Source organism: Dipteris shenzhenensis, chromosome 2, assembly GCF_047967505.1.
Source record: "Dipteris shenzhenensis isolate YYH24624 ecotype China chromosome 2, Dip_SZ_1.0, whole genome shotgun sequence".
Classification (NCBI taxonomy): Eukaryota; Viridiplantae; Streptophyta; class Polypodiopsida; order Gleicheniales; family Dipteridaceae; genus Dipteris; species Dipteris shenzhenensis.
This window is the reverse complement of record NC_141597.1, coordinates 32,864,687-32,882,429: the sequence shown is the minus strand read 5'-3', so window position 1 is coordinate 32,882,429 and position 17,743 is coordinate 32,864,687. Positions and strand designations below refer to the sequence as shown.

The window sequence follows — 17,743 nt, the reverse complement described above, 5'->3', positions numbered from 1 at the left end:
AACAATAGGCTTGACCTAGGATTACTACTTATGTTTGAATAGATGGGAGTACTTGCAATTAGATTAAATAGTCGTTAAGGCTAGGGTGACCTCAAGTGCCTAGCATCTAGTTAACCTATCTAGGATTCAAAGTAACCTAAGATTCCTTGACTCAAGGTTGACTCATTGTTGTTAGGAAATTGGTTGATTGTGATGAAGCGACACATGATATGGTGATGACAAGTGCAAGTGAATCCATACCTTAGTGAAGAAATGATTTTTGAGCATCTTGTGTAAGTTTGTAAGGGTCTTATGTCATGAAGGAAAAAAGAGGAAAAAAAGAGGGAAAATAGCTATCCCATTATGCTCTGCATTTTGCACCATGGGAAATAGAGGGGAAATTAGGGGGCTATGGGAAATAGCACTCCATGATCTAAAACTAATGGTGCTATTTCCCACACCCTTGAGAACCATTGATGTGACACTTCTTTACTATGAATGTGACATTTTTTAATAGCACTATCACATTTTCCCTTGGATTCTTATGTCATGCACCAAGAAAAACCATTCAAAACATGTCTTCCAAGGGAAAAAGATCCAGAAATTCCATCTTTATTTCCCTCTTTTTCCCCTCCATGACATAAGACCGTATATTGCCTAGACATTCATGATGTTGCAGATGCAAAAAGAACTTCAAAGTTTGTGATTTGCGAGTATTGAGGGTGGTTGGACTCTTCGAGTGTGGACTAGGAGTATTTTGTGAGCCAATACCTCTCATTACTACATGCAAGTGTCATTTGTGTGACTGAAACTCTAGCCTACGGGTCTTTCAATGTTTGTAGCTTTCACTATTTCCCAATCTACGTGCTCAATCATTTCCAAGAAGTTTTAAGTTTCTTCTATTGTAAGTGTGTACTTTGATTCTGCGAGCTTGCTCTAAAGCTTGCCGCTCTATAGCTTCACATCATTGTAGGTCATTTTTTGGAGTCATTGGTGTTGGAGCTAGCTTAGCACTACATTGCTCTCAAAGGGTCCCTTTGGATGGGCATCGCTATCCTACTTGTGTCTTGTGAAGCGTGCCGCTTCACTATTATAGCTACTCTCAGAGACACTGTGTTTACTAGTCTTTGTTGAAGCTCTTCTAGGCTATTTCAGCATATTACTACTTCTGTTGTCCAAACTTTTGGGTTGAAATCATATATGGAGGTTATATTGAAGTTTGGCTTCAATGACTCCCACCTTTGCGACTTATATTCATCTGACGCTCCCTGTAAGCACTTTTGCTTGCATTAATTTGACTAGGAGTTGAGATAAAGAGGCTGCCATTAGCCTTGAGCGTTTTGTATGGCCATTGATGCTAGCGCTAAGAACATTGAGTTGTTGGTCTTGTTGAATTCGATAACTTCACTTTTGTCTCTTGCTTTTTTTGTAAGTGTCATTAGGCATGAGTCATAGCTCCTCTTGTAGGCACTTTTGGGGTTGCTACTACCCCGTTCGCTGTTTTTGTTTCATGTTACAACCATCCATCACACTCAAGCTTAAATACGAAGACAAAATGCCTGAAGACACCTCTTCTAAGATGTTAATCTATCCAATTTCCATTAAAAATTGCATCATTCAACAATGCCCTTGTCCCACACACATATATTGTTTTCACAACCTTTTCCAAGCCCAAAAAAGAGATCGGTTCGAGGTTAGTCAAGTATTGTTCATGTAAGCATGCCTGAAGAGTGACTCGAAAACAAATCCTTGGTAATCTCAAACTCAAGAGTTACTTTTGTGCAATGTACAAATGGAGATCAGAAAAATTTTGCTGGCCACTATGTGTCTCACAAGACAGCCCACTTCGTGGTGGGCCAAATGACTCAATCGATTGCATACCTTGTCCTATTCTTGTGGCATTCACATGGAGAACCTTTGCCAAGATATGAAGAAGTGGTTCTTACCACCATAGTATTTTGAATCTCAACATTGCCATCTAGTTATTAAAGTTGGATAATAGCTAGCTTATGCATTTCTTACATAGCTTGGGGCACGTGTACGTGTGCACATGTGCGCACACGCACATACATACATACACACAAAGCTCATGACACTTTTTAAAACGAGTCTACATATAGCACAGGTGCATTAAAGAAGAACTTGCTTATGGATACGTTGTAAGTTACAATAGAGATGCAAAAAGACATCCCTTTCATGGCAGCTCCTATGAAGTTGGCTTTATATCATTTTGCTTAGTCACAATATAATTCTGATTTCTTGATTGATCTATATTCTGAATCACTGAGCTCTATTTTGTCTCTCCCCTTCAAAAGAGAGCTTTTTTAAAGAATCAGGATGCTACAAATCAGAACTTTGCTTTTACAACATAGTCTAATTTTCAATCACAATGCAATTTACAATACAAGGTGGCAGGATGAAAACCTACCAGCTCAGAGACCCAACTCTTGCTTTAGCTTAGCCAGCATATCTTCAATATCATTGATCTCCTTGTTGCTTTTTGGTTCAGCATCAGCATTGTGCTTCATATTATCATCCGAGTTTGATGTCTGTTCCTTTCTCGAATAAAAACCATTTGCACTTTCCTTATCCCATTCTGATTGATTTGTATCATCGACAATATTGAGTTCCTTCTCTAAAAATTCCACAAATTCTTCACCGATTTCCTGCAAAATGACATAGTGGCAGAGCAGTGTAAGCATGGCTAACCACTCTCTCTCTCTCTCTCTCTCTCTCTCTCTCTCTCTCTCTCTCTCTCTCTGGGCCCATTCATCATCATTCCACTCGAGGCCTTCAGGACTGTCGTTCAGGCCCTCTCCCTGCGCTCCAGTTCAAGCCTCAGCCGAAGCCCCCAGCCAGTTTGCAGCACTTCATGCTTGCCATCGCTATGTCACCACCGCCACTCCCTCCACTCTGCTTACCATCTCTTCAGTACTCCACTCAATCTTGGCAGGGGAGGGAAGATAGGGAGCACACTCTACTGGACCTTAACCCGACTGAATGGTTAGTTTCTAGCTGGGGGTGTAATTCAAAAAGGGAACATGCAGAACAATGGAGCCTTCTAAATCTTTGCTAGATTGACTCCCACAAGCAACTACTCACACTAATTCATCTCTTCAGCCCCAGCCCCCTACACCAGTCCCATTTGAAAAGATGTACCACAGCCAATGTGACAAGCACACAAGCATCTCCGGACCACAAGAGCAGATTTTCCAGGTGCAACAAGAGATTAAAGAACTTTGACTTGCAGCAATAGAGAAGAAATTCCACGATATCAACAGTTCTGGTAAGTAGGAAGTAATAGGAGAGGTAATGCAAAAATACGTCAGAGCTTGTTTATACTGTTCAAGAAATGATCAACACTCGAAAGTCAATAAAAGTAGAAATGACAGCAAAGTGGACAAAAAGTAGAAATGACAGCAACGTGGACAACAAAGCTAACAAAGTTGACCTCCAACTACAAACCAAAGGACTGCCAGATGGATGGTATAATGAAAAGAGTGACACTTGAGATAAATTCATTAGCCTCGTAGAAAAGATACCCAATGTGGAATGGGATTATGATGACAGGCCCGGGCCTATCAAAAGGGCAGCAAAGATAAAGATTCTTAGACAAACTCCAAAATTAGAAGGCATAAAGATTTGGGTATTAGAGGAGCTCACTCTGAACAAGCTTCAAGAAAGTGCCAAGGAACTCATCAAACTAAAGGAAGCAAAGAGGAGGGAAAATCGGTTGTGTATTGAGAATGGAAAGAGGTTATCTAGTATAATAAGGGCGGAGATGCTTTATGTACTCCTATGCAGATGCTTCATGCACTCGCATTTTAGAGATTTGCCCATAGATCTTTCTGATCTTCCAGGGATGTTGATAGAGAACTCTCTCTCTCTCTCTCTCTCCTTTGGACTCCTTCGGAGCTGCCATGTGCCCTCCTAAGCAGATGTACTAGATGGGGTTTTTTTGGTTGTCCCACAGACCTGTTGGTCTCCCGTGGACGTTAATAGCCTTTCTTCTTCTTCTTCTTCTTCTTCTTCTTCTCTCTCTCTCTCTCAAAGGCCTCAAAAGCATGGGAAGCAAGTAAAAGGCCTCAAAAGACAAACAAAAGCAAGATGTTATCATCTGGTTGGTGGCAAGACATTCAAAGATGGTTCCAAAGATGGAGAGTAACATCCTACCTTGAGATGTCATCCGGGGAAATGGATGAGAAGGCATTTCATAAAGCTTTGTTGGGAATATTGCAACAAAAATGGCAATCAGCTGAGAAAAGGGCTAAGTATGAGTACTATTGTACACATATCAATCCCATCTATTGGGACACCTACTCCAAGGAGGAAGATAATGCACAAAAGTACATAACTATACCCATACCTGCAAATGCAAGAAGAAGTATTGCACTCATCCGCACCCGATCACACACTTTGGAGGTAGAGAAAGGTGCTTGGGGAGATGTCTCAAGGGAACAAAGATTTTGCAAGTTATGTGACCAAGAACAAGTAGAGACAGAGGCACATGTCCTCCTTACATGCCCACGATATGCATGCATAAGGAGGGACTTTAACAACATTACAAAGGAACACGACACCCTCGCAAGCTTGCTTTCACATACCCATATAGCCACTCTGGGCAATTTTATTGCCAAGATTCTTCAATATCGGGAATGTTGTATTACTCAATGTATTTCAGAATAGTTGTTTTCCTACCCCTTCCATAAAAGAAGGGAGACACTTGTATTGTGATTTTCATGGGTCCCATGGGTCGGTTTCTCGGCCCCCAGAGGACGGTAATACATTCTTCTTCTTCTTCTTCTTCTCTCTCTCTCTCTCATGCACACATACACACGCCTACCCAAAAAAAAGTGTCTATGTGTGCACGCATGTGCGCATGTGCGTGTATACATGCATATGCACAGTCCACCAGTACGGTTTCATGGATTACTGTTGTCCCTTTCATTCAAAGAGAGTTCTATTCAGCAATTTCTAATTCAGAATACCTCAAACATATAATGAATATGAGCCCAACTTGCATTTCTTAATATTCTAAGCCAAAATTTAGAGCATGCCAATGTGCTCTCCGAGTAGGTATGCACCGAAGACCCAAATTTGTGCTCGTCTTGCAATCTTGACTGCGTAGTCAAAGAAGAGGAGAGTCTTCTGGAGGGACACTGCATCAATCCATCACCACTCTCCTAAGTCCCATGCTAGATGCTCAAGAGGGCAGCCACCATAGAGCCAGCCACTGCCCTGGATTACCCATATGAGAGACGACTGAGGATCTATGTACCAGCACACATCGATAAGTCAAAAACTCTGATTATGTGGAGAATAGCATCCTCAATGGCTCCCGCTTTGTCAATCTGACTAGTCTCCAGAATAGAGAAACACCCTGTTGAGAAGAAGACAGCAGCCAATGGACCTGTTCGTCAATGAACCTGTCTACCCTCTACCTGGTCTGTCCCCTGTAGCCATCGAGAAGGATGGCTGTGCCAATCTGTAAGATGTGTCTATGAGTGCCTCCTAAATCCTGGGTGATGATGGGATGAAGAAGGCAGCTCTCTAAAGACTCTCCAAGCTCCTATTGTCGGGGCCGGTCACGTCTCCCATCTGGATGGCAGCATTATCCGAATAGCCCAATGAACGTCCACTCCACGTAATGGGTTGTCTGTTCCTCTCATCTGGAGTGTAAGGGAAAACTTGTTCGAGGGATAACTCTAATCTGTTGGCAGTCTCTGGTAGCCACTGCCAAAAGGAAAGAAGATGGAAGCTAGTGTGGGCATCTATGAAAATCCATCTGATGCTTGGAAGCAAATCAAGCCTCTGCGGTGAGTGTAGCCTTGAATCTAGTAAGTAAATAAATTCTTCCCAAGGCTCATTGCCAGGAAGAAGTCCTCTGATAATGAACTTACTAAGGATCTGCACTGAATATCAGTGTTAATAATGTTAAGGCCTAAACATTATTGGACTTTTTTGTGCACCTCTGGCCTTCCCAAGACATTTCCCATAGTTAAACAAGCTCATATGCAGAAATCTCCTTCAAGCTTGTGCAGAAATCTCATTGGAGATACCGACAACAATATGTAATCTGAGCCAATGCCATTAAGTTGATATCCTCATGGTGCAGAGAATAACTTAGTGGAGCATAAGTTACATACATATGAGACCATTTCTGAAAGAAAAAACTTTGCATCTTCAAAACTGTATTATGATTATTTCTATATAAATATCAAACTTTTTGGAGATATTCATCTAATCTCATGAAAATACCATGAACAATTTTACTAATATCCTTTTACAATGACATCTCTATGAGAATTTGGTACATATTTTACTGCTATACCAGTCTCTACTTTTCTGGTAAAAGAGAGAACTTCTGTGTATGTAATTTGCATAGGTCAAAACACAGGCTGGCACTGAGAACATAGTTACCAGGAACAGAACATTCCAGAAATTCGGGTGTCGGAACGGGAACGTTTCCGGAAGGGGGAATGGGGGAACGGGAACCGGAACACCACGTCATACACGACACATCATCATATGGCATAAAACTATGTTAGAAAATGAAAGAAACTAACATTTTACAGCTTTAAACTTTATATACAAGCTCTTAAATACCCATTTGAAACTTTCGAATAGCTTTTTTTTTTTTGGATGTTCCGGGGCCGTTCCGGTTCCGGCCTGCTACCTGGAACGGTGTTCCAGGTGTTCCGGATGTCAGAACGCTGTTCCCTAGTAACTATGATTGAGAAGCAGAAAATTACCTTAAAGCTTTTTTTTGGCTTTGTAATCTTCTGTTGGTCCCCTGACACAGGAAATGGAATCATGAAAAATAGGAATCAATGAATTGCCGACAGGCTCCAAAACTTGTGTCACAGCCAAATAAACTACAGAGAGCTCATTTTTACAGCCAAAACGTGTCTCAATGATTAGCTTCATATATTCATCAGGGTGGCTAGCCCTGTGTCTCGCAAGTCTCACAAAAACCTTGGTTCAGTTGACACCTTTTCACTTTAGAATGCAATCAGAGAAATGATGGAGAAATCACAGCAATGCTAACTGTGCTAAACGTGCTGTGGAGTCTGGAGACTCCCATGCACTACAGTTATGTAATAATTGACAGCAGGGAGCATAAAACTTTGCTGGCGAGGTTTACAGGTATAATGTTTTGATTTAACTATAAGATGGGCCACCTGGGTGGATTCAATGTTGCGATGGGGAATCACAGTATTTATTTGTAAGTTTTATTGTAGAAATGATGTGGATTGAGATGCTAACATTGAGAGTGCTAGTCTCTTATCTTGCTTCTGAACCTGGATATTTAACTACTGGTCTTTAATTGTTAAGGTAACGTTAGGAAGAAGGATAACAGTATATACCAAGAAAAGGGACCACAATCAGTAGGACACTTAGTATGCCTCTCGTGCAGATTTTAACACTCTTTATTACAACATAGAAGTAGGAAACACAAGCATGGCTCTTACTGCCAACTCCTCCCAAAGACTTTTTGGCTGGCCTGATGCTGCTCTGTTTTGAAAATCCGCTTGCAAATCCCGAAAGAAATCATCTGCACAAGCATGACACAAGTAAGGGCACATACTAATCAGTGTTAGTCTTAATTTATGGCTAGATGTTTTCTTGACACATGGTGCCTCTACCAAGTGAGATTTGAATATCTCTCAAAAACTCGCCTGCAACAGAAAATCCAGAGCATATCAGCTGCAATAATAAAATCTCAACTGGCCGTGCATTGACTTCTACAGCCTAGAGTGACCTGCCATAAGTGTGTGTAGCTGATTAGAATAAATTACCTATGCCATAGAAGTCCTCCTGCTGTTCCTTCTTAGCTGAAGCTCCCCAACTAAAGCCATAGTCATCACTTCCAAAACGTCTCCTTGAGTCATACTTGGAACGAGTCGTTGAGTCCACAAGAGTTTGATAAGCAGATTTTATGGACATGAACTTTTGTTGTGCATCTGGCTGCAAAATACGGTTTGTGAGCTCTCTCTCTCTCTCTCTCTCTCTCTCAAACACACACGCTCGTGCGCGCACACACGAGTTTTATAAGCATTACTATAGACACGAATGGTTTATAAGAGCACTCTCTCTCTCTCTCTCTCTCTCTCCCTCCCCCCCCCCCCCCCCTCAGCCCATGCCAAGCCCTAGCCCTTTGTGCCAGGCCCTCAGCCTGCACAGAAAGAAAGAAAGAAAGAAAGAAAGTCTATTTACGTCCACTAAAGACCAAAACAAGATTTTACAACCTCTTCAATTACTGCCTGCTTACCAGGCCCTTCCAAAATGTGAAGTCGAGTTACTTCTGCTAGTTCCAATCGTAGCTCTCTCACTGCCTCCTGCAAATAAAAGATCTGATCCTATTGCCCAAGGATGGGTCGTTTTGAGCCTTCTTGTTGGTAATTCCGTGCATATGGAGAGGGTGTCATGGCTGCAACTGTAGAGTACCGAGTCTTGATGGATGTTGAAGGAGTTGAGGGAGTTGAGGGGAACTTGGAGGAGAGGGTAGGCTAGTAGTCCAGAGTTGGCTGTCTGTTTGAACCCCCTAGCTTAACCTAACCCTCGGGTTGGGTTAGGGGTTTAGCCCAACTCGGGGTTAGGGTTAGTTAGTTGCTTCTAACAGGTACAGGTACGGAGGGAGAGGTACGAATGGAGATGTACAGCTTCTGCTGACGGGCGGTACAGTACTGGTTGCCTGCTGACGGGCTGTACGGACGGGGGGAGAGGTACGGACGACGGGACTATACGGTACTGGCTGCCTGTTGACGCGGTGCAGACGGGACTGTATGGTATAGACGACGAAGGTAGGGAGATACGGACGAGGTACGGAGGTGGCATGCAGAATTGGAAGCCTTCAAAGCTGTTTTTCAAATCAAAACACCCAAATAAGAAAGCCCTTAACATAAGAGTCTGAGCATACTCCCAGATTTATCTAGGTAACATTTACATTCCCAAGTCTATCTAGGTAACATTCATCATAGTTCCCAAATAAGGGTAAGCAAATGCTTGTCCCCTCTTAGATTCATGTGAGGTATTTCTTCTTTTATTATTTTTTAATAATTGTTCATTTGATATCTCCATCTGTCATGTGCACAAATTTGTATCTGACGTGTACTGGGGTACACAAGAGTAGCTCAAGTAGCTTGGGGAGGCTTACGGCTAGGTAGGCTAGATTCTCGGGTTGAGTGGCAAGGGTACGAACCAATTAGAGGTCTTCGCTATTTTTGGCGCATTGGGGGCTCGAGTCTATATAAGGGACCCTAAGGCTCAGTTCTCAAAGAGCCGATGGAAGCAAGTCTCGTTCCCAAGTGCTAGGTCTGATCCTAGATTGAGTTGCGGACGCGCGCCTACATCTTAGCATAGCCCAAGGCCCAGTAGCAAATCCAAGTGCTCTAGGCACCACCTAGTGGTATGAAACACCAGGCTGGTCGGGATTTGGTTGGGAGTTGCTGCAGATCAGGGGTTTAAGGAGTGATGGGGTCATGTCAGTTGGTATCAAAGTCAACTCTTGAGGTAGGAATCTCTGTTACGAGTAAGTTTGGAGGTGATTCTCTCCAGGTATGTCTCAAATTCGAAATTCATGCTGATGCTCTACAAGTGCTTGTTGCTTCATCGTTTAGGGTTGTTGCTTATCTGGATTGGGATAGAAGAGAGGTGTGTGAGAGTCCTAGTAGGGAAGCAGGGTGGATTGGAAGAGAGGCTGAAAGAAAGGTCACTTGGTAGGGAAGTGCTCTGGAGAGGATCGTAGTTTGAGAAGATGGCGCAAGGGATGAAGTAGGAGCGAGCTGCCAAAGGAAAAGCCAGGGGCTAGGACAGGATGGAATGCTGCGTGCATCCTTCGGGGTGAGCACAAGAGAGCGGGCGCTGATGGCGGAAGCGGGAAGACTTGTGCAATAGTTGCCAGTCTCTCGCAACTCGGTTGGACGATATTCGGGGCTGGGAAAGATCAAAAAAGCATCAGTCCTACTAAAAGTAGGGGTGTGCTTTATGGGAGAGCATGCTTCTATAAGCCACGGATCATGGCACTTTTGTCTCGGCGGCCAAGCCTCATAGGAAGTGATTGTCTTCAAAGCCTTGGTGGGAGCCCGATTCAAAACATAATTGGCACACATAAGCCCTTCGAGCCAGAATCTGTGAGGCAACTTCTTGCTAGTGAGCATTCATCTATCCATCTCCATGAGAGTTCTATTTTTCCGCTCAACTTTGCCATTTTGCTGAGGGGTAAGCCTCATTGTAAGCTAATGTGTGATGCCTTTCTCCTTCAAAAATGTCTCAAATTCATGACACATATACTCCCCCATTGATACCAATAAAATCAGACGAAATCCCACACGCTCTGTTACGGACAACAATTTCTCTTTGATTCACTACGAATCTCCTCCGTAAAAGACAGCAAGCACACTTCCCCTTTTTCTCTCCCTCTCTCTACAAAGACAATAGGGCCCAGGACAACATGTCGGGCTGGACCCCCCCGAAGGTATTTTATTACTTGAAGAGAATCTGTTACAAAAGTTCCGCGTAGAGCTGTCTGGTACTCTCTTTTTTCAAAACGTGAAAAATCCCCTTTATTACAAGAGCTTCAAGCTCATTTCAAATTGGCAACATGCCACTTGTCTAAAATCTAGACTAAGTCCTATTACATGCCACTAAGGGCCATTCTGGAGTCTTCAAAGCACTTGGTCACACGAACCGCCTCCTAGATGCTTGTCAGGCTCCCGTAGCGCTTAGGAAAAATAACTCTTCCTAGTACCTGCAACAATTAATTAAAGCGCACCACCATGGCACCCATTAATTGTTAGCGCTTTGCATGTAAATAACACACTGTGGACTAATTCTAGTCACGGTGGGCGTCCCCACTGAACACATGTGCACATCTAACAAATATAAAAATATATATTTATTCTCTGGTTGACCGGAGTCAACACTCTTGATTATAATTAAGGAGCTTTGACCAAGGGTCGAGGCGCCTTAATTATAGCCAAGTCTCTCCAACCGAAGTTGGCACATCTTGGTTAACCGGGGTTAACCCTCTTGGCGCATGCCAAGTCTTGTTGACCGAAGTCAACACTCTCTGACCGTAGTCAGCTTAATAGTTCTCTGGTTAACCGCTGTTAACCCTCTTGGTAATAAACCAAGTCTCCTTGACCGAAGTCAGGTTTACTTGACTAGAGTCAAGTATCTTTGACCGTAGTCAATCCTTTGACCATTAAAATAACTCTTTGACCATAATTAACACATATAAAACTCTTTAATTATGATCAAATAAATGGTCAATTGTGCTTTGACTTAGGATATTTACATTGTGGTGACACCCCCACTCTATTAATACGAAGTGTCTGCACCTTGAGTCCTGTCTCATTTTCAACCTTGGCCACAAAGTGTTTGAAATGCATAAACACATCTGATTTTTTCTTCAAGCCATAGACCCAAGTGTAATTTGTGTAGTCATCTATAAATGTGACATAATACAGATCACCGCCCAAAGCAAGTGTTTGCATGGGACCACATACATCACTATGTATAAGCTGTGATTTTCAGACAGCTCGTACTACACCATCTTTTTTGAAGGGAAATCTATGCATCTTACCGAGGATGCACCCTTCACAGGCATGAGGAGGAGGTGACTCCAAAGGAGGGAATGCATCAACCATAGTATGCTTCCAAAGTGTCATCAAGCTGCCATAGTTCATGTGTCCATATCTGACATGCCATAACTCTGCATTCTGCATGGCAGCAGTGGGAGTGTTTACTGCGAGTGCAAGATCAAATCTTTTCTCATAAACATCAAGCTGAAAAGGACTCCGATACAAAGTGCCAAACAACATCAAAGCATAATCATTTTCTTTGTCTCGGACTGCACACTTGGCATCTTCAAAGATAACCTCAAATCCTTCTTGATTGAGCGAGGACACTGGAAGTAAATTCTTCTTGTTACCAGGCACATAAAGAACATCAGAAATTCTGAAATCTGTGTCATCCGTGCAGGTAAGTATAATGTCACCCACTCCACACAATTGTTTCCACAAGTCACCCTCTTTCCAGTGAATGGTGCATGCAAAGATGCAAAAAAACTCTTCCTGGAAGTGATGTGCTTGGATGCACCACTATCAAAATACCATGTGTTCAATGTCTCATTGACACTGAAAGTGCATGCATCCTTCGAAGGGTCATAGCTGCAAGTCAGAAAAGCAAAAGAATCGTCCTCAAGAGTGGCTATAGTATCTAAACCAGCCACCTGAAAATCTAAAATGCAAGACAAAAAGGCATAATCTTCTTCTACAAAGTTGTCTGTAGCATCCGCTCCTTCATGTGCATTAAGGACTGATGCATCTGAGACAGCCATACCCGAATCCTTTTTCTTTTCCTTTGCTATTCTCTTCTTGCATTCACCAATATAGTGACCCGGCTTCTTGCAACAGTGACAAATACCCTTCCTCTTGGGCTTCTCTGCATCACCTTTAGCCTTATGAGAGGGCTGTCCGAAATCATCTTTATGCTGATGTGTAGGCTGATTAGCATGTTGCTTTTGCTGCCCTTTTCCTTTAGGCTTGACTTTTGAAAGCATGGTCGCCAACCCGTGTGGCCATGTTCTTCCTGGTTTGCTCCTCCTGTAACAAGAGTCCTACCAACTCGTGAAAAGAGAGAGGATTGCCACTTCCCCTCAATGACAAATTCAGCGAGGTATGAAAACCGAGATACGACTCAGGAAGAGAATTTAGAGTGGTGGTGATCATCTCTGAATCAGGAATGATCTCATCTATATTCAGCAATTGTTCCCTCAAATCCTGAAGCTTAGTGAGGTGAGCATTCATGGAATCACCCTCATCCATATGTGTGTGAGATAGTTCTCTCTTCAAGAAAGAGACCCGGGCATGACTGCAAACATTCTCTCTAAAATATCCCAAGATGCCTTGGAGGTCTTGCATGACCGAATGTGAGGAATGATAAACCTTTTGACAGAAAGAGAAATAACTAAAAGAGCTTGTGCATCACGTGAATCCCACCTTTTCTGTCCCTGTGTAGGAGGCACCAAAGCAGCAGCTGAGCTGCACCTAACACTTGTCCTGCACCTTGACCTCTACCCCTTCCTCCACCTTGTTGAGGAGGAGTAGCAGGTGCAACCACAGTCTCTGGCCTTGTCTCATCTCCGTTGACATAATCCCATAGATGTTTGCCAACTAAGATATTGCAAACCATAAAGCTCCATAAGGAGTAGTGTACATTTCTGAAATTCAGCATTTCAAGCAGTTTCCCAATGTACTTGGACTGCAACAAACCAATGCCCCATTTGTACAAATTGGATGCCCAAGATAGTGTAGCAGCCCCAAAATTAGACATTTCAAATGTCTTCTGCAATTCAGCCTTAAAGTCTGCAATTTTTACAGTAAGCAGCATGTCAATCAACATACAAGGGGTCATGGCATACGATAAAATCGCCTATTATGGATCTACTAAGCACTTGATGATGTAGCTAGCATGTCACACTGCACCCAAGCGTAGGGGTGCATGTGACATCCAGCTTCGTTTCATCATCAGGGCTAAGTTATCCATGCATGATGATAGTGAGCCCTTTGATGCCACCATTTACAGTTAGGCTGTAGGGTGCCTTATTTACTTGTGTAATACACGGACAGACATTCAATATGCAATATCCTAATTGAGTAGATTTATGCACAGCCCAATGACTTCACATTGGTAGGCTTGCTTCCAGCGATTCGGATTGGGCTGGTTATTTTGACACTAGGGAGTCGACCAGCAGTAACTGTTTCTTCCTCGGACACTCCTGCATTTCTTGGTTGAGCAAAAACAATGAATGATTGTTACCTATTATGAGAGTCGAAGTGCCTTTACAGTGGCACGGAATTTTGTGTTTCATGTCTGAGAGCAGCTACATGCAAGGGAGATCAGCTTGGTCTTTTGTCCCACACATCAGAATGTGGCAGATCTTTTCACCAAAGCTCTACCTCGAGAAAAGTTTGAGGCTTTCTGCACGCAAAGCTCTGAACTTATATCCATTTGGTGATTGATATTATTCCTTGTACATTGTGAGATTGTCACTGCAGAAAGGTGCTAGAAATATTATAGCTGAGGTCCACGTTTTTAGCTCTCCACTTCCATAAATTCTCACATTGGTTCAATGTATAGCTTTTTTTTAAGGTATACACAAATTATAGCTTGAAAGCCTTTATTTAAATGAAATTTAGGTACTTTAAAAAGAGTTGAAGAGGTTTTTAAAGAAGAGTTTAAGATCTGATATATAAGTTAAGGGTTGATAGGTTTACAGGTAATTAAAGGCAAATCATGAGACTCCTAGAACCTATGCACATGGATGCACTAGTGCACGTTTAGAATGGGAATTTATTTGTCATCCTTACTCCCATCCTAGACCACATGGTCTAGGATGATGTGGTCTAGGATGGATTTAGGATGAGCTACTTTCTCTCTCATCCTGTACCCTAGCCTCAAGATCATGGGACCCTTTTTAAGGGATTGGAAAGCATGGAATGATGACATGTGTCCTTGCCCCACCTCCTAAACACATGAAATAATGCCATGTGCCCTCTCCCCCTTAACCCCATCCCTAGTTCTTTTGACTCTTAGCGCATGGTGGGAAGGGACTAGGAAAGGATCATGGTAGTGGGAGGGAACTACGATAGGATCATGGTAGTGGGATGCTCGGGCAAGGACTAGACTATTGACCCAGCTCCTTTGGCTCGCGGGCCGATAGGGACGAGATGGCACTTGCGGTTGTTGGAGAGCCGTCCCCTCAAGGAGGTCCAGTGGGATCCAAGGGAGTGGTTTTGGCCAACATAAGTAGGGCACTCGGACAGGATAAAGGAGGTGCCCTTCTACTCTTACACCACTCGCATAGGCCAACGTCTTCAGTAGAGGCACCTAACTGGACCCTTCGCGACAGAGGCACTGGGTAGAGCAAGAGGTTCGCACAAGGTCATCTCACGTTTTTTGTCTCACCTATGATCTAGACTTAGGCCGCGGAAGATATCTCATTTTTTCTAGACGGTAGAACATGGAGGCTTGCCCATTGGGCCTTGGTTGGAGCATATGCATGGGGACGGCAAATGCCACTACTGCCCAGATAGAGATCAAGAGACAATCTTGCCCTATCTCTGGGGCTACCCAACAGTGCACATGATTTGGATGAGCACTCTCCAGTTTGTTGCCAGTACACAAAGGATGCAAAGGGGTTTCACATGATGGAGCGAGGCCACACCTTCTCATTGATCTTTCTTCCCCAGCTTACAGGTTTCATGGGCAGCAGGTTCACGTCCCCCCTCCCAGCGGTGTCTGCTATAGTCACCAAAGGATAGAGTTTGGGAGACCGTAGCCAGCATCACTGCCTGGAAAACCTGGATGGTCCTTTGCAACTTGATAATGGGAGGCCAAGGGAGACCTCTTAGTATTACCTTTGTACTTACCATTATTTGCTTCTTCCAGAAGCTGATGCAAAGGTGTTTTTTAAGCATTAATAGAAAGTTTCTTTTCTCTTGGAAAAACAAGAGAATGAGAGAGAAGGGAGACCAATAAACATACACATGAAGCCAACAAACTCCACAAAACAAATTCTTAAAAACAAGTTGAATGACTTTTGTCATTCATAAGGCCTGCCGATAAGGAGTTGGAGCAAGGGTGCAGCTTCTAGGCTACATCACGATAATGTGGGCTTGGAGATCGAGAGTGGGGGGAGACTTGAGAGAGAGAGAGAGAGAGATGAGAAGAAGTGGGAGAAAATATGAGAAGAAGTGGGAGAAAATGGTGGAACTGCCAAGTACTCTCCCGAAAAATAAATTAAATTAAAAAATAAGCAATTTCGCTTTCAAGGGTTATCGTCTCAACTTAAGCCTCCCTGTAGGCAGGCCGAAAAGGGAATAGGATAGAGATACATTTGATTCACGAGGGAAAGAAAGACAGAACATAAGATCCACCTTTAATCCAGAGACAGACGTGAACCCAATGTGCGGGAGGGATTATGAAAATTTTGCAAGGTTCGTTGCAAATGTACAGATTGTATGTGCATTCGAAGCTGCGAGTAATTGCGTACAGCATGTACAAGTTATATACTTGGAATGGCTGGTGACCCTGTGCCTACTTGAGCACTACACGAGTCGTGGATTCTCCCATATCTTGCATATGTATTATGTCAAGACAGTCTATAAGAGAACAATAGAAGGTCAAGCTTAATCATTGAGCACTATTGTAACCCAAATGTATGAAATTCCTCGTAAATATCTGTTTGTCGATCGTCATTTCCGTGATCGGTGAAGAATCTTCTTCTAATTCTGTGCTTGTATGTGTGACAAGTTGACAACGCGGAGTAAAAGAATAATCGTGGTACGACTGACCTCTTTATTTACGTCTGGGTGATACTTCAACGCTAATTTTCGGTACGCTCGCTTAATGTCCCTTTCCGTTGCTGTTGGCGGAACACCTAAGATATCATAAAGAGACTCTGAAGAAGAGGCGGCTGCGCAAACATATGCTCCCCTTTGCCTTCCCGTACCCTTTGAGAAACCTCTTCCTTGAGAAAGTAGAAATCCTACGCACCTCCCACCAATAACACTACTAGATCTCATTTCCCAACCGAAAGTCGTGCTCTGACAAAAGTTCGAGTTGCAGCTTTTGGCATAGCAAGCGGGACACGGGAAAAGCGAATATCTGGGGTGAAAACCATCAGACAGGCACCGAGAAGCATCGCATCGTACACATGGCACAGAACTCCAAGCAATGTCAGAGGGAATGATCCCAGAACTGGAAAGAATGCAATTGCGCTGAGAGATCATATTCTGATCTTTCTCTGTTAACAAAACGGAGTCTAGATCTTTCGTGTAAGGTGGCAGATTCTGCCAGTTCCGTTCGTTGTGTAAGCTTCTCCAAAAAGGCAGAAGGAATGCGCACAATTAGGATACAAAAACCAACCAAAGAGCTTCGGATTAGCTTTGACAAATCTGAGAACTGAGAGATCGAAGATAGACAGAACAAATCGATAAGCTGTGTGTCAAGAGCAGAGATTGAAGATGATGCCAATGACGACAAAACGAGAAGCAATGCAATCATCACAAATTTATGGGATTCTCCAAAGATCCAAGCTCAGCGAGCCACGTGTGCTTAGAGGAATCCATGCACAAGTCAAACTTGGTCGCTCATACAAACTAGAGCCGCCCGTGGTGCATTGCATGTAGGCCGTGGACACCTAATCTTGCCCGTCCTTGACCCGTGATGATGTGCTCGTCCATGATCCGTGATGATGTGCTAGTCTGTAAACGTGATGATGTCCTAGTCTGTAAACACCCTTAATTTCCACCTATCCTCCTTGGAAGGCACACACATTAGGGTGTTTACAGACTATGTCTGCCCATGCGCCCATGGTGCATTGACTGCTGTGGGTTAGACATGGGCAAGCCCGTCCATAAGAAGTACCATTACCTTGGGTTGTCTCTCATAGGATTTGCTCTTAGGAATTCATGCATAATCAATGATTAGTTGTTCTTTTGTGGAAGTATCCATTAACAGTCTACTGATTGATTTTTATATACAGAGTATGTCCCCAAATGAAAAAAAAATACAAATTCGTATTACATTTAGTTCTTAATATACCTGATTAAACTCTTATCTTAAGCTAAGGGGTTGAGAAAGCTCTAATATTGCTAATGTTTGCATTTGTAAGGTCATGTGTTAATGAGGTAGTTGAGCTCATTTCTCCTTAGGTGGTGGTTGTTGCTTCGTGCTTGCATGCTTGTAGGGACAA

At 43.1% G+C, this 17,743-nt stretch overlaps 1 protein-coding gene across 4 annotated transcripts; it reads right to left on the bottom strand.

Moving 5' to 3' along the window:
- Positions 1 to 2,126: 2,126 nt before the first annotated feature.
- LOC147904638 (Chaperone DnaJ-domain superfamily protein) lies at positions 2,127 to 17,018 on the bottom strand. 4 transcript variants are annotated; one of them, XM_087387739.1, is made up of 5 exons: positions 16,341 to 17,018; positions 7,779 to 7,947; positions 7,626 to 7,658; positions 7,452 to 7,534; positions 2,127 to 2,645 (listed from the first exon to the last, which is right to left on the bottom strand). In XM_087387739.1, exons 1-5 carry the CDS (start codon positions 16,776 to 16,778, stop codon positions 2,412 to 2,414), a joined length of 957 nt encoding a protein of 318 aa, XP_087243865.1. In that variant the 5' UTR covers positions 16,779 to 17,018; the 3' UTR covers positions 2,127 to 2,411. The 4 variants fall into 4 exon arrangements, with proteins under 4 accessions (XP_087243865.1, XP_087243888.1, XP_087243872.1 ...); XM_087387762.1 differs by having other exon boundaries at positions 7,779 to 7,943; positions 16,341 to 16,471; XM_087387754.1 differs by lacking the exon at positions 2,127 to 2,645 and adding an exon at positions 6,460 to 6,772.
- Positions 17,019 to 17,743: the final 725 nt, after the last annotated feature.

Bases quoted from the DNA above. Each gene is read 5' to 3' on its own strand.
- LOC147904638 (XM_087387739.1), bottom strand. From the start codon at position 16,778: ATGATCTCTCAGCGCAATTGCATTCTTTCCAGTTCTGGGATCATTCCC. The intron at 7,659-7,778 runs GTAATTTATTCT...TTTCTGTTGCAG, and splicing joins GGAGGACTTCTATGGCATAG to GCGAGTTTTTGAGAGATATT. The intron at 2,646-7,451 runs GTAAGAGCCATG...GTCATTTTGCAG, and splicing joins GTCTTTGGGAGGAGTTGGCA to GAAATCGGTGAAGAATTTGT.